The following is a 16,733-nucleotide window of genomic DNA, read 5'->3' as shown; positions in this document are numbered from 1 at the left end:
TGAGCAAGTTACTTAACCCGGATTGCTTAAAAAAGAAAAGAAATACTAACTCTAGCAAAAAGCCAAGAAAAAGAAATTGAGGGAACACACATAGGGAAAGAAGAAACAAAATTATTACTTTTTTCAAATGATATTATTACCTACACAGAGAATCTAGGTGAGTCAGCTAAAAAAAATGAAACAAAACCAAAATAACAAGAAATTAAACAAAACTGAACAAATCATCAATCAAAAAAGAAAAAATCCAACAGGAAGAGATTAGGGAAATTCCACTCTAAATAGATGGAGAACATACAAAACATTTAGGAGGTCACCTACCAAAACTCACATGAAGGAAGGAGGCTGCTGGTAGCATAGTCTGATGGGGGACTGGGCCTGGTATTAGGACAGCTTGGATTCAAATCCAACCTATGACATTTACTATCTGTATGACCCTGGGTAAGTTACTTAACCTCTATTTTGCTTCACTTTCCTCAACTGAAAAATGTGGATAACAATAGCAACTATCTCCCAAGACTGTTGTTAAGGATCAAATAAGAAAATTTTTGTAAAAAGCTCTTCACACAGGGCCTGGCACATAGCAGGCACCATATAAATGCTTATTCCTTTCCCTTTCTACTATATGAATACATCTTTAAAGCACTCTTCAAATAAATGTAAACTCAGACCTAAATAATTGGAGAGATACTTATTGTGAATGGATGGGACATTCAAATATGTTTAAAATGACAGTACTACCCAAATTGGGTAGCTGGGTGGCACAGTGGATAGAGTACCAGCCCTGGAATCAGGAGGACCTGAGTTCAAATATGGCCTCAGACACTTACTAGCTGTGTAATCCCCACCAACTGTTTAACCCTGTTTGCCTCAGTTCTTTATCTGTAAAATGAGCTGGAGAAGGAAATAGCAAACCACTCCAGTATGTTTGCCAAGAAAACCCCATCACAGAGAGTCAGATACAATAGAAACTATTCAACAAGAAGTACTTAAATTAATTTGCTTATTTAGAGCCATACCAAACTATCAAAGGATTACTTCAGAAAACTAGGAAAAATAGAAACAAACTTCATCTGGAGGAATAAAAGATCAAGATTCTTAAGGGAAAACAAAGGAAGTAAGAAGGGGGCTTAGCAGTATCAGCTCTCAAACTATACTACAAAGCAGTAATCAGTACACACTTCATGGAATAGATTAGACACACGATGTACAGAAGAAAATGAATGTAGTGGGTACAGTGTTTGATAATCCCAAAGACGTTTGGGCAGACTCACTATTTGAAAAAAAATGTTGGGAAAACTGGGAAGCAGTTTACTAAGCAGATACTAAGTTTAGGCAAAGAATCCATGCCACATATCATAATAAGCTCTAAATGAATACATGATCTACACAAAAAAGCACGAATATCATAAACAAATTAGGGCAGTAAGAGAGAAAATACTTTTCACAGCTACAGATAGCATTCATACCCTGACAAGGGAAAGATCATAGAAGATAAAAATCAATGATTCTCACTACAAAAAAAATTTGTAATTGCATAAACAAAATAAACATAGCCAAAATTAACTATATTGGGAAGCAATAAACTAGGAAAATTCTTTGCAGTAAATTTCTCTGATAATGGTCTGTTATATTTTCTTAAAAGCTTTTTCTGAAAAAGCAATTTCAATAAGTGCCAAGAGAAATAATACAATTCTTTCAGCTAAAACAGGACTTGATGGACTCTAATTAGCTACCTAATTACTTTTTGTTGAATCAGCCTAAAGAGGTATTACTCTTGCTTTGCTTGATGAAACTTTTAATTAACAAAGTTAGGAAAGAGAAGAATAAATAAATTCTTCTAAACCATAATTTTCTTTCCCCCCCCCCAGAAAGGGGAAAAGAACCCCTTGGGGAACAACACAGGGAAATTCCTGTTTAGAGTCATTATATACAGACCATAGAACATTCTCTATAAAGGAATGGGTTCTAAGGTCCCCAGAGGTTCTGCCATATCTCATTAAATTCTCCAAACAGAACTAATTTTGATTGCCTTTAATTTTAAAAAGAAACATATAAAATGTTGCTCGACACTGAGAAGATTAAAATTCATCCTGTATCATTTTCTTATTGATCCTATTTACAAGTAATTGGTTCTATCTTTTAACTACTTAAGTCATGGTCTGCCTCTAAGAGTTCAGCTGACCTATAATGAGTTAAATTTAGAAATCCAGTTCTCCTGACTCAAGAAAAAATTTTAATGTTATTTGTTTTTAACTTTTAACATTCACTTCTATAAAATTTCGAGTTCTAAGTTTTCTCCCTCTCCCTCTGCTCCTCCCTCCTCAAGACAGAGTGCAATCTGATACAGGTTATACATGTACAATTGTATTAAACGTTTTTTGATGTTAGTCATGTTGTAAAGAAGAATTAGAACCAAAAGGAAAAACAATGAGATAGAAGAGACAAAAGAGAGAGAGAAAATAGTCTGCTTCAATCTGCATTTAGGCTCCACAGCTCTTTCTCTGGATGTGGATGGCATTTTTCATCATAAGTCTTTTGGAATTTTCTTAGATCCTTGTATTGCCGAAAAGAGTTTAGTCTATCAAAGTTGCTGACTCAAGAAATTTAACTGACCTTGGAGAATGTGTGAGAAAGCAAGGGAGTTTGGACCTAATATTTTTATCGCACCAAGCTGTCCTTCAAGGACATCTGATTTGCTGTCCAAAAGCCTGGGCTGCTGTCTTACACCTGCACTCAGACAATGAGCCCTTCTTAGCATCAAGAAAGAATTGCAGGGGAGGGTGGGGAGAGGTCATTACTGGCCCCCATTACCAAACTTCCAACCAGTCTCTACACTTCAACTCTGTAACCAATCATGTTGCCCTTAATTCTATGATGTCATCTACCCTGCTGTGCTCTTTGTTCTATAATCCCCAAAACCCTATATAAGGGGAACTGTTCTTTTGCTCGGAGTATTTGACTTTAATGGAGGCAACTCACTGACCCATTTATTGACAGGTAGCACATCCCCTGCTAATAAATATTATCTTGCTTGGAGATCTGCTTCAGTTTATCCTTTTGTTTAAATCTCAATCACAACAGATGGTGGCAGTGATAGTAGTATATGGACAGAAGAGCTTTCCTACCCAGATTCTTACCAAAACATCCCCCATTCTACTGGGCCCCAGGTGGAAAAAATTTTTCACCAAGGGGGAGTTTCTGTTAGAGATTCTGGAAGTAGATTGCCTCTCTCCTTATTCATAACAGTTTCAGATCTTTTCCAGGCAAAAAAGGGATGAGATAGGATTTATACATTTTCTGAGTGTTTCTATTTGTGTTAGCTACAGCTTTTGAATTTGGCAATTAATTGGCAATAAATCCCAGGTCATCCTACATGGGTCACCTTCATCAAGATGCATCTCCATAAAAGACCTCCTCTTGAAATAGGCACAGAGGTGAGGAAAAATTATCATTTGAGTATGCACCAGATGGACAACTTTTTCCTGATCTTAACATAGGGATCTACCTATGTTTCCAACCATAAAAAGTACACATTGAATTCCAGCAGCATCCTCTAAGTATTGAGGAATTAAAATTCCTACCCAGGAAATTTTTTTTAAGTGTATATCTTTTAAGGAAAAAGGGGGGACTTACTGGCTTTATTTTTAATTCAGGGTCCTACAGAAAGACAAACCAAATTGATTCTAAATTTCTGTGTTTGAGATAGGGAGATATTCAACAATCAAACAGAGTAAGGCAATATATATAAACCATCAGTGGTGTAGTCAAATTTTACCAAAGACTTCTGTAAGCAGAGGAGAGAAAATATCAGGTGAAAGCTAGTAACAACAGCCTGCCCAGGAAATAAATATTGAAGCCACTATCTCTTACATGTGTTTGTTGACCTGTGTCTGTGTGTCTATGTAAGGTTTGTCCATGACATTTGATTAAGGTTGCTTTTAGAAAATTGGGCAAATGAAACTCAGAAAGAAAAACCATTCTGTGTCCTGTGGTTTTTTTTTTCTTTCTTTCTTTCTTTTTCTTTCTTTCTTTCTTTCTTTCTTTCTTTCTTTCTTTCTTTCTTTCTTTCTTTCTTTCTTTCTTTCTTTCTTTCTTTCTTTCTTTCTTCCTTCCTTCCTTCCTTCCTTCCTTCCTTTCTTTCTTTCTTTCTTTCTTTCCTTTTTAGTTAAGACTTCAGAATAAGTCTCTCTCACTTTGCATTCCTGTATTCTGAGGAGCTTTGGGGGTGCAATAGGAGAATAGATAAGAGGGGCAAAGGAATTTTTTCTCCTCAAACTGTAGAAATCTATTTCAGAAATGAATTAGAAACTGAATTTATGACTGAAATATAAGTTCTCTACTATGCATCTCCAGATTTGGGGTTAAATGTTTTCATCAATGCTGAAACAAATAGGATAGCAAGTTTTGAGATCAATGTTCTTTGGAATTTAAGAGAAATAAAAGCACCCCCAAAAACGACAGATTTATTGTTTTACAGCCAAGAAAGGAAGGTTATTTTCTGATTAGAGAGAAGCTTGTAAGTTGAAAAAGAATTGCATTTCACATTTTAAATGTTCTCTGCCCACAAAAAAAAGAGTTTACTTAAGAAGGCCCCTTGAAATGTAAGTGAAATTTGCTTGGTAAATGCTTTGTGTTACTTTTGTGAATAATGTACAATAATTTAATTGTTATTTAAATAGACCAAGATTTTTGTAAGCTGTTAAAGATATTTATCATTACTGTGGGGGGAGGGGGAGGAAGCATCTTAAAGGATTTTCGCTGCTTCCATCTCTCAGGGAATAACAGAACTGGCAATGGTTCAAAAGTTTTCATTGTTACAGGCATAGTAACAGTCAATATTGCACCTTCAGAATAAAAGTATTTAATGTCATTAGTTTTATCTAACAACATTTACTAAATATTTAAGGAGAAATTCAGCAAAATGAAGATTAGAGAACAATAGTGTTAGATATTATTGGAATAAGGAGATTTAGGGAGTAAACAAAATAAAAGAAGTTTTAAGGGATGAATATGAAAGTAAAAAGGAAGGTGCGGATTTTTCAGAGCACGGGAAAGATGTACTGTTGTTGTCCATCCTTTGTTCTTGAAGAGGACCAATGACATCTGACGTCATTATAACAATGAAAAGAAGGTTTAAGTATGTTGACAGGAAGGTTTGAAGAAATTTTGGCTTTAAGTGGGAAAGTTGTGTGAAACTTCTTCGTGGTTTAGTGTTTTTGGTTTTTTTTATTAGGACCTACAGCAATAATAAAAATGTAGCTTAATCTGGAAGTACATAGGGAAAAGATATAGAGAGCTATGAGTGAAATGATAAGCAATGGTCTCTTTCTGAGCTTGTAGGACCCAGATTTGAATGACATTAAAATGTACTCAAGAGGGATGATTGAGGTAGATTAAACCTAACACCAGATTGCCACTTTTAAATTCTTTGGCATGAATTAGCTGGAAATAGTGGACCCAATAATATTTAATGCTAGGAACAAATAGCCTTTATGTAAAATATCATACTAAATAATTGAAATTGTAAATTGAGATTCTGTGGGATACCATTTGGAAGATAGATCCAAGGGTAATTGAATTTATTCAAGTCTCATTTTAAGTGAAATGTATCTTTCCTAATGAGATGCTTATGATAAGTCAGAATTTATTGTGTTCTTTGGCATTAAGAAAATTGGAGAGGGGGCAGCTAGGTGGTGCAGTGAATAGAACACTGGCCCTGGAGTCGGGAAGACCTGAGTTCAAATCTGGTCTCAGACACTAAACACACACACACACACACACACACACACACACACACAAACCTAACTGTGTGACCTTGGGCAAGTCACTTAATCCCAATTGCCCTCCAAAAAAAAAAAGCAAATTGGAAAGAGGGGCAGCTAGGTGGCACAGTGAATAGAGCACCAGCCCTGGAGTCAGGAGGACCTGAGTTCAAATTTGACCTCAGACACTTAACACAAACACCAGCTGTGTGACCTTGGGCAAGTCACCTAACCCCAATAATAGCCCTACCTTCCTCCCTCCAAAAAGCAAAAAAAAAAAAAATTGGAGAAATTTGTGGACCTGAAAATTTAATCCTATGCTATTAAACAAGTTATCTCAGTTTATCAATCTATCACCTGCCTCTTTATAGTTATATTTATTTGTGTATTGGGAATAGTCCTTAAATTTTTCAGAATAATTAAACAATGATGTGAGAGTTTGTGGGACCAAAATATGAATCTATTAAGTAGTTCAAGATAAAATCAGAAACATCAAAAACTCTAACAGATTGCTTGCTGTCTTGGGAAAGGAGGAGAGGAAGAGGAAGGGGAAGGGAAAGAGGGTGGGCAAAAAAAATCTGGAACTCAAAATCTTATAAAAAATGAATGTTAAAAACTATCTTTACATGTAATTAGAAAGAATAAAATACATTTAAGTAGGAAAAATCAGAAACATCTTCAGATTTTTTATGAAGAAAAGAATTTCAGTACAATCAGATTTCTTAAAGGAAAGTAACTTATGGAATATCTTGTGTTACCTCAAAGGAGAAATCAATTTTAAGTTTATTATGTAATTTGGGATTAATATTTGTCTATACAGGTCGTCCTATAGTGTAAATACTGAAGACAACTACAGACAACTTATTTGATGTGCACTCTGTATACAGTTTGGAATTACTTAGTGTATTTGCACATTCCTTCCAAGGACTTTTTGCTACAATTGAAGGTAATGTAGCAACTTTTAAGTAAATTCATTTGTGTATCTAAGGTTATCTTTTTATAAAAAGTGTTCTGAATCTATGTTTTTATGTGAGGATTAAATTCTTATCAGTCTTTAATCTTCCTAAGGGGGGATTGAATTGAATTGGAATTAATTTAAATTAAATGGTATTTAAATTCAGAGTTCTAAATAAAGTAAAAATTGAAAAAAGCAAAAATTGAGTAAAAATTTTGAAAAAAAGATGAAATATTTGTAATATGTAACTATACATATGTAATTTGGAAGGTTTTAAGAGTTCTTCTGTGATGGGGCGGCCAGGTAGCACAGCGAGTAAGAACACCGGCTCCAGTGTTGAGAAGACCTGGAGATCGAATCCCAGGCTCAGACACTCAGCACCCACCCAGAAACACCTGGCCGTGTAACCTTGAGCAAGTTACTTAACCCCAATTGCTTAGGGGTGGCCAGGTGGCTCAGCGAGTAAGAGCACCGGCTCCAGTGTTGGGATGACCTGGATCAAACCTGGATCAAATTTCGGCCTCAGATACTCAGCACCACACCCAGAAATAACTGGCCATGTAACCTTGAGCAAGTTACTTAACCCCAATTGCTTAAAAAAAAAAAAAAAGAGTTCTTCTGTGAAGTTTTAAAATATTTAGCTTTTAGGGGCGGCCAGGTGGCTCAGCAATTACGAGCACTGGCCCCAGTGTTGGGATGACCTGGGGATCAAATCTGGGCTCAGATGCTTAGCACCACACCCAGAAATAACTGGCCATGTAACCTTGAGCAAGTTACTTAACCCCAATTGCTTTAAAAAAAAATTTAGCTTTTGATTTTTCAGTTTGTATTTTTTTTTTATTTTTGCAGGGGGATGGCAGGGCAATTGGGGTTATGTGACTTGCCAAGGTCACACGGCTAGCAAGTGTTAATTAAGTGTCTGAGGCCAAATTTGAACTCAGGTCCTCCTGACTCCAGGGCTGGTGCTCTATTCACTGTGCCACCTAGCTGCTCCTCTCTCCAATTTGCTTTCCCTTTCAGTTTGTATTTTAATTTCTTAAATATATCAATGTAGCAGTTTGTCAACTTACATCATAGAAAGTTAAAAGATAATGGAGTCGATGCTACTTTTGAAAAGCACTCAGCCCTAGCTTCTATAAGAAGGAATCATTTATTCTTTATTCAGATTCTCAGGGTTTTTTTTTTTAAGATTCTTCCTTTAGCTTGTTGTTAGTAGTGTTTATGTCAGGTACAGAGTTTAGATAAATAGAGAAAAGCAAGGGGCATTTGAAACTGATGTTCTCTGATTTTTCAATGAATTTTGGGTTCCAAATTTAATGTTATCAGAATGACAAAGTTGGAACTGGTTTACTGATTATTGGAGAAGTAATGTTTAAGAGGCCATAGTAAAATACAAGATCTGTTTTGTAAATGACTAGCAAAAACAACCAGGAATTTCTACAAGTAATATGGAACCAGAGAAGCAAACCTACTAAGGAGAGACCACTTTGGAACTGCCCTCAGGACTTACAAAATGTTCCCAAAGCAGACTAGACTACATGGAATATCTGAGATCCAAGATGAATTGGGCTGACAAAATGAACTTTGGGGGTGGTTTACTGGAATACCAGCAGATGATATTAGTTAATGTTAATGATCATTGTATTAATTTGACTTTTTTCTTCACAAGTATTCATGTTTCCCAAGTTGTCTTAATTGCCTTGAGACATGTAAATCTCCCTTCTAAATTCAGTCCATCATTTTGGATATTTTTACTATGTCTTCTGCTATGATTAAATTGTCTTGTTATTCTTTTTCAACTTTGCATTAGTTACTGTGTTAAAAACCTGTCCTGAGAAACTTGTGTTAATATTCCCTACTATTGATAATGCCTTCCCACACTAACACCCCTCTCCTTGGGATAGTGGAGGGGGAGGGGGAGTATGCATGAATGAGAAGGGAATGAGGTAACCAAGCAGATTTAAAAAGCATTTAATCATTATTCTTTTTTTTATTGATGTTTCTATTAAAACTCTACTAATTTATCCTCACTAATCCTTTCCTTTTGACCACTTTTATGTTTTTATTTTCAATTCATAAGCATTTATTTTCTTTCCCTCTTACCTTCCAACTGAAAAATGAAAAAGAAAACCCCTATAACAAAGATACATGGGCAAAGCAAAATAAATTCCCCCATTGTCCACTGATCGTTACTTTAAAAGAAAAGGATGGGGGGGGGTGCCTAGGCCCCAAGATGAATAGAGCACCAGCCCTGGAGTCAGGAGGACCTGAGTTCAAATTCGACCTCAGACACTTAACACTAGCCATTGTGGGACCTTAGGTAAGTCACTTAACCCCAATTGCCCTGTCCTCCCCCCTCCAAAAGAAAAGGAAAGGATGAGATATAGGAGGTTAAAAGCCAGAACTGAATAATGTAAATGACTATGATGCAACACATAGGAGGAAGAAGCCTTGCAGGAAAGGACTCATTCTAACTGTGCTTTTTAATAAGCATATATTATTTATTCAATTCAACAAATATTTATTAAGTGTCTACTGTGTGTGAAATGCCTAGGATGCAAAGGCAAGAATGAAAAAATTCCCTCCTTGGGAATAACACAGACACTCAATTCGGTATCTTAGCCAACAGGAAAGTAGGGGGGAGGGGATAAGAGGGGGGATGACAGAAGGGAGGGCAGATTGGGGGAGAGGGTAGTTAGAGGCAAACACTTGTGAAAAGGGACAGGGGCAAAGGAGAAAATAGAATAAGTGAGGGGTAGGATAGGATGAAGGGCATTATAGTTATTCTTTCACAATGTAACAATTATGGAAATGTTTTTCATAACTACACAGGTACAAACTATATTGAATTGCTTATCTTCCCAGTGGGGGTGGGTGAGGAGGGCAGAAGGGAAAAAATCTGGAACTCAAAGTTTAAAAACAAATGTTTTTTTTAAATTGCTTTTTTTTACATGCAACTGGGAAATAAAATATACAGGCACTGGGGTATAGAAATCCATCTTGCCCTACTGGAAATTTAGGGGGATGATGGGGGAGGATATAAGACAGCAGATTGGGGGAAGGGGTATTCAGTAGACTCACTATCTTGGGGTGGGGGTAGGGGAAAGATGGAGAGAAAATTTGTAACTCAAAATCTTGTGGAAATGAATATTGAAAACTAAAAATAAATAAATAGAAGATTAATTTATCCATTGCAAAAAAAAATTCCCTCCTTTAATAGTTGCTAGTGCACAGGACAGCTAAGTGCCACAGTGAGTAGAGTACTGGGCCTAGACCCAGGAAGGCTCATCTTCCTAAATTCAAATCCAAGCTCAGACTCGTACTATCTATGTGACCCTGGATATGTCACTTAATGCTGTTTGCCTCAGTTTTCTCACCTGTAAAATGTTCTGGAGGAGTAAATGGCAAACCACTCCAGTATCATTGCCAAGAACACCCCAAATGAGCTCACAAAGAATCAGACATTATGGAACAAGTACACAGGGAGGAGGCCCAATTTCCAAACCATGCCTGTAGCACACAAACGCCTAGCCCAGGTTGGGGGAAAAAAAAGAGAGGGAAAATGCCTTCCTTACTTACTCTCAGGAAACATTTGTTCCAGACCACCCTGTCCTGTACTTCAGTCCTTGAGGAGGCCCTGAACCTCTCAAACCATATCACTGTGAGGTAGCATGTGTTTAAATGCATGTGTGTAATAATGCAGTCTCCATTTCATAAACAAAACCAAGGCAGGAAAAAGTCAGGCAAATTGACAATGACAAAATTAGACAATTTAGTATGGTTTTCTGTTGCGAAGAAGTGAGGACCTCTTCCAAACACACACCCACACATCCATTCCCTTTTATTACATCTCAGCTTGTTAAATCAATTGGTTGATCACAACAAGCATTTCTGAAGCACCTAGTAGACATTAAACTGCCACTCTGACAAAAAGGAGCACAGGATCATAGATTCAGAGTCAGAAGGAACCTTGGACAATAGCCAGCCATTTTCCCAAGCATGGAACCATTCAGACTCACTACCACAAATAACTCAATGGATTTCCTCCCAAGGTATCCTCCTAGTGACCTATAGGGAGAGTCGATCTATTTCCACCATCCAAATGCAACCCTCTTAACCACAAACCCTTCTTCTCAGTAGGACAATAGGAACCATAGGAACAAAAAGCAAACAGAAATAAGGGGTCCAAGGAAGAAGAAAGGAGCCATCCTGAAGCACAGAAACAACCAGAGGCAGCAATACCCTTTACTATCCACGACCTTGAACTAGTTGCCTTGGACCTTATTTCTCAATTGTAAAATAACTGAGTTGGACATGACCTCTGAACTCCCTTCCCATGCTAAAACTGATTCTACAGCCCCTGTCCAAAACAGAGTCCTGCCATGGCCACCCCTCCAAGTATTAGCTGAGGAGGAATCTAGGGTGGTCGTAACTCTCCCCAAAAGGACCCATCTAGATTAAAGCCGGTCCAAAACAAGGTTCCATCCCAAGAAGAACATATCTCATGTTTACAAACTGGGAAATTCTTGTTTCTACACCAAATGCCCCTTCCACCACCATCCATCCATCTATCCATCCATCCATCCATCCACCCATCCATCCATTCATCCTCTTAATCCATGGCTTCTTTGTAAACCACTTAAGATTCAGTTCTGGCCTAGGGGACAGATAAGCCCACCCCTAAGAATGCCCAGTAGGCTTCAGACTTCTTACCATCCTGAGATAGCGAGGGCAGTGTGGGGAACACCTGTTTTCCTAATTCGAGGAGGGCTGGGTGGATGGTATCCAACATCTTTAGTTCCAAACTCCTTTAACAACGCGGTGACTTGACTTTGGATTTTGCTGCTTGAATTTTTTTTTTCTTTGTGATTTTTTTGTACCTTTTTTTTTGCTTTGTTTGCTTTGATATATTGTTTTTAAAATTAATTCTCGGCCCCTGGGCACCTCCAGGGCACCGCTTCTTTTTCCCTGAGTTCCCTTTTTCTCTCTGTACTTGTTTTTACTATCTCGATCTCTTTCACTATCTCACTCTCTCACTCTCTCTCTCTCTCTCTCTGTTTTGGTTTTGCTTCTCTTGTTAAATGATATTTCTTCCAGCACCCTGCCTCTTTCCCTGTCCCCTGAGGGTCCCCCTAGCTAGACGCCTTAGGGCTCCCTAAGGGCGCGGTGGCAGCGCAGCCTCAGCCCTGGTCAAGCTAGAAGAGAGGTGGCTGGGCGTATGCGTGCGGGAGAAGGGGGTGGCTTGGCGGGGATGAAAGGGGGAGACTCCGGGACCTCAAAGCACGGGGGCTGGAGGTGGACCGTCTCCGCGTTGCTAGGACACTCCGGCCGCTTTCGCTGTTGCTGGGAGACGAGTCACAATAGGGGATCCCGCCCCCAGCCTCAACCCTTCCTCCCCTCCCCCAGTCTCTTGTAGGTCTTCGAAAGAACCAAGTCGGGGCAGTCCCAGGGACTGACAGCGGGGGGCAACGGGGCACGGAATAAGAGATAAGGGGCGTTCTGTGGCCAGTATCTCGCCCCTCTTCACTGCTGAAGGATATGTGAACCACAGAATCAGATATCCCGCAGGCCCCAGGAGTTGGGAAGGGGAGGGAGATGTTTTTCTTGCCCTCTTGGCGCCTCTTTGCAATGCAATTGCAGTGTTATTCTTGCCTCCCAATGCGTGGGATTGGCGGGGGCGGGGGGCCGCGGAAATTGGAAGGGAAATCTTGAGTATTGTTTGCTCAAAGATTTCCGAGGGGGGACAAGATTTTCAAAACTGAATCTTAGAAGGACGAAGACCTAGAGGAAAGACTCATTATAATTTCTTACTTCTATAGTGCTTTCAAGTTTACTACGCGCTTTCTCCATTTAGACCCTCCCCCTGTAAATGTGAGTCGGGCAAGTACCGTCCTCCGGATTTTGCTGAGGTTTAGAGGGGTGAAGCGGTTTGCCCGAAGTCCAGGTGTCAGAACCTAGGACAGGGCTGCAGGCCTTCCAACCGCAGGCTGAACACGCTTTCCACTGTACCCACGGCTTTTGGTCTTTAGGATTTTCCCTTGCTTTTGTTTGGTTTTGGACAAGACCTGTGATTTCACTGAGTGGGAAATTCCCTCTACCAATCCAGATCGATCAATATTAAGATTCTATTATGTTGCAGGCACTGTGCTAGATACTGAGGATACAGGTACGAAGAACGGAACAGTCTCTACCGGAAAAAGACCTGAGATTTCTAATAAGGGAGACAACTGTACATATGTGTGTATCCATAAATACGTATGTATATAGGATAAAATGAACAAATACAAATACGTATAAAGTAATTAAATTAAATACAAGGCAGTGAGAGGGCGCTGCAGTTCCGTTACTGAAGATAAGCAGCAGAAAAAGGAAGGAAAAGAGAGACTCAGAGTGAAGGTGCTTTCCAGACTTTTGGGACGGCCAAAACAAAGGTGAGCCGCTGAAGGTGGGAGAGAAGAAGGGAAGGTCAGATTGGTCAGATGGAAAAAGAGTGGGAGGTGGAGTAAACTCCAACGAGGTTGAAAAGATAGGTTGAGGCTAGGTCGTAGGTGGCTTTTAAAAACTAAACCGAGGAGTTTATATTTTATCATGGAGGCCATAGGAAGCCACTGGAATTGATTGAGAAGTCACGTGGCCAGATCTGCACTTAAGGACAGTTACTTTGACAGCTGCGTGTAGAGTGCATTGAAGTGGTCAAAGATTTGACGCGGCAGTTGCGGCAAGGTAGATCAGAGGTGATGGGATAAGAGAGAGGGAGTCCGTACTAAGATAGTAGGTGAGTGAGGAGAGAGATGTGATAGTAAGTTGAAGCGAAAGATTTGGCAATTGATTGCATATGCAGGATGAGGCAGAGTGAGGAGTTGATGGTAACAGCAGTTTCCAGTTAGTTGCCTGGGACGCTGAGAGCTCAACCAGAGTCACACAGCAGGTCATAGGGTGATTCCGGTTGGGTCAGAAACAAAGCTTGAACCCGGTCTCCCTAAAGAGACCAGCCCTCTATCCACTAAGCCAGACTGCTTAAGATTAACAATGTGTAGATTTGTAGTTTCCCTTCACTATCCATTTTTTTAAGGAGTGGGAATTAAGGCAAAAGAAAATAGATGTTTGTTAATTAAAACACTTTAAATGCTCAGATTTATATGGTTAGAAATTTATAAAAATCGTGAAGTTTCTGGGGGTAGAGCAGAAAAACAACTTTTTGCATCAAACTCACTCAAGACAAAATTTATACAAAGTTACCTAAGATAAGGATCCCAAGCTCTCTGGGAGTTTGTAAACCTTGTTGAGGAGTTGGTACACAGACTTGAAAAATTAAGCAGCATGGCACCAGAGAAGAGATATGAAAAGACAGACCCATCCCACCCCTTTGCAGAGTTGGGAGTTCCACAAGTGTAGAACATTGTATATGTTTTCAGACTTTTTTTTTTTGATGGATTGATAGGTTTTACTGATTGTCTTTCTTTTCCTCTTGTGTTCTTTAAAAAAAATGTTTTTGTGTTCTTTAAAAAATTGGCCGCAGTAAGTGGAACACTGGCCCTGGAGTCAGGAGGACTTGAGTTCAAATCCAGCCTCAGACACTTAACACAAAAACTAGCCATGTGACCTTGGGCAAGTCACTTAACCCCAGTTGCCCTCCAAAAGGCCAAAAAAAATTTTTTTTTGTTATACAGGATAGGTCTCTGAGACGGGGGAAAGCAATACCAGAAGAAATTCTGGTAAGGCAAAAAACAAAAGATATCAGCAGAAGAAAATTTTTAAAAGTAAACCAACAATACAAAGCTGCATATAATGCAATGGCAGTTGAAGCTGAGGGAACATATGCACACAAATACACTTGGTGTTATATTGATCATGGAATCAAATATCTACTTAAAAAGTATAGCCAAAGCCTTCAAGTCCAACACTTTCTTTTTACAGATGAGGAAACTGAACCACAGAGAGGTCAAATGACTTGGTCAGAATCAAAGAGCTAGTGAGTCACTGTCTCAGGTGGGATTTAAATCCCACATCTTCCTGAATCCAAATCCAGTGTTATATCCACTATGCCATGAGTTGGTTCAATCAATCTGGAAAACAACTTGGGATTATGTGAGGAAAGTTACGTGAATTATGTGAGAAAATCTGTTGATCCCCTTTGAACCATCCATTTCTCTAATGGATGTCAATGATAGAGGTCCCTCTATATTACCACAATATTCATAGCAGTGACTTTTTTGTGGTGGGGAAAACAACAACCTGGAAACACAGGACCCATCCCTGAACAAAGAACGGCTTTGCAGAGTCGTTTTTTCAGTCATGACTGACTCTTTATGACCTCATTTGTAGTTCTCTTGGTAAAGATACTGGAATGGTTTGCCATTTCCTTCACTGGCTCATTTCATGAATGTAATTGAGTATTTTTGCCCCTTGAGAATTGATGAATATGAGGAATTCAGAGAAACATGGAAATGCTTTATATGAAATTATTCAGAAGGGCACTGAACCGGGAGAACAATATATACAATGACTACAATAACGTAAATGAAAAAAGCACTAAAAGGCAATTAAACTCTGAGTAATAAGAATAACCAATCTTGATTTCTGAAAAACAAATCATGAAACACCTCTGAACTTTCCATGCAAAGATTACCAATGTGAAATGGCACCAATCAGTCACTAGGTGTGATGTTGGCTTAACTGTTTTTCTTAGTTACAAGAGAGGGCTCATCCAGGGTGAGATAAGGATAGTATATTAAAAAATGACTATGATGTAAAGACAAAAGGTATCAATGCAATTTATTTTACAAATAAGTTATTAATGATTAAATACAATGTAAAATAATGAGGAGTAAAGATGGAGGAGTAGAAACAGGACTTCCGTGGGGCTCCAGCTTCCACCTCCCCCAATTCATGTAAAAGGGAACTCTGAACAAACTTTGGAGCTACAGAACCCACAAAATGACACTGAGAAGCTAACCTCCCACTGAGGACAACCTGGAAGGCTGGCAGGAATTGGCCAGTGCAGTGCTCTGGGAGCCAGAGGTTTTAGCCCCAGGGTGGGCCTGACCAACCACCGACAGGAGGGACTTCAGATCACCAGCAGCTGTGGCAGTTTACAGAATTATCAACACAGATGCAAAGGACAAAGTGAGAGGTCATTTCAGTGTGGACTTTGGGATCCAGTAGTTTGGAGGCAGTTAGCCTTTGCCCCTGGGGTGAGAAGCCACTGAGGCGCCACAGCTGTACAGCTGCCCCAACATGGCAGCTTCAGGTCTGCTCCTGGCCTGCAGAGTGTAGGGGGACCAAGTGACCAGTATGAGGGGTAATCACTCTTGCTTTAACCTGCTCAGATCTGGATTGCAGTCTAGGGTGGAGGTCCTGGGGTGTTCGACCAGCTTGCCAGCGAGTGTGGAGGCTGCAGAGAGGCCACCCAACTAATACCTTCATCAGCTGAGAAAACCCCAGTGTTTGGGACAAAGCTCCCCTGTCTGGTGGCAGAGTTCTACTGTAGCAAAAAGCCCAGGGGTCAAGTGATTGAGTGGCGACATGAGCAGGCAAAGGAAGCAAAATAAACAGAGCAGCCCATTTTTGCACTACTATTTTGGCGACAAAAAAGGATCAAAGCATGGAACAGGAGGAAGACAGTGAAGTCAGAACTACTGCACCAAAAACTTCAAAGGAAAAAAAAAGCTGGTTACAGGCCATAGAGGACCTTAAGAAGCAAATAAGAGATGTGGAGGAAAAATTGGGAAGAGAAATGAGAACAATTCAAGAAAATTATGAAATGAGAGTCAACAGCTTGACTGAGGAAAATAACACTTTAAAAAATAGACTAACTCAAATGGCAAAAGAGGCTCAAAAAGGCAATGAGGAGAAGAATGCCTTAACCAAATTTGCCAGATGGAAAAAGAATCTCAAAAGCTCACTGGGGAGAATCATTCCTTCAGAATTAGATTGAAGCAAATGGAAGCTAGTGACTTTATGAGAAATCAAGATGCTGTTAAACAGATCCAAACAAATGAAAGAATAGAAGGCAA

At 39.3% G+C, this 16,733-nt stretch overlaps 1 protein-coding gene across 1 annotated transcript in view; it reads right to left on the bottom strand.

Moving 5' to 3' along the window:
• The window catches only part of CCDC81 (coiled-coil domain containing 81), a 71,229-nt gene extending 59,720 nt beyond the window's left edge, over nucleotides 1-11,509 (bottom strand). The window contains exon 1 of the mRNA XM_069071068.1: nucleotides 11,431-11,509. Coding sequence (XP_068927169.1) covers nucleotides 11,431-11,509 — 79 coding nt within the window. The remainder of the gene's footprint in view (nucleotides 1-11,430) is intronic.
• Nucleotides 11,510-16,733: the final 5,224 nt, after the last annotated feature.

Source organism: Petaurus breviceps, unplaced genomic scaffold (assembly GCF_028583685.1).
Source record: "Petaurus breviceps papuanus isolate PSGF00001 unplaced genomic scaffold, PetGlider_PUasm1.0 90823, whole genome shotgun sequence".
In the NCBI taxonomy this organism is placed as follows: Eukaryota; Metazoa; Chordata; class Mammalia; order Diprotodontia; family Petauridae; genus Petaurus; species Petaurus breviceps.
The sequence above is the reverse complement of the archived record's forward strand: the minus strand, read 5'-3'. Positions and strand labels throughout refer to the sequence as shown.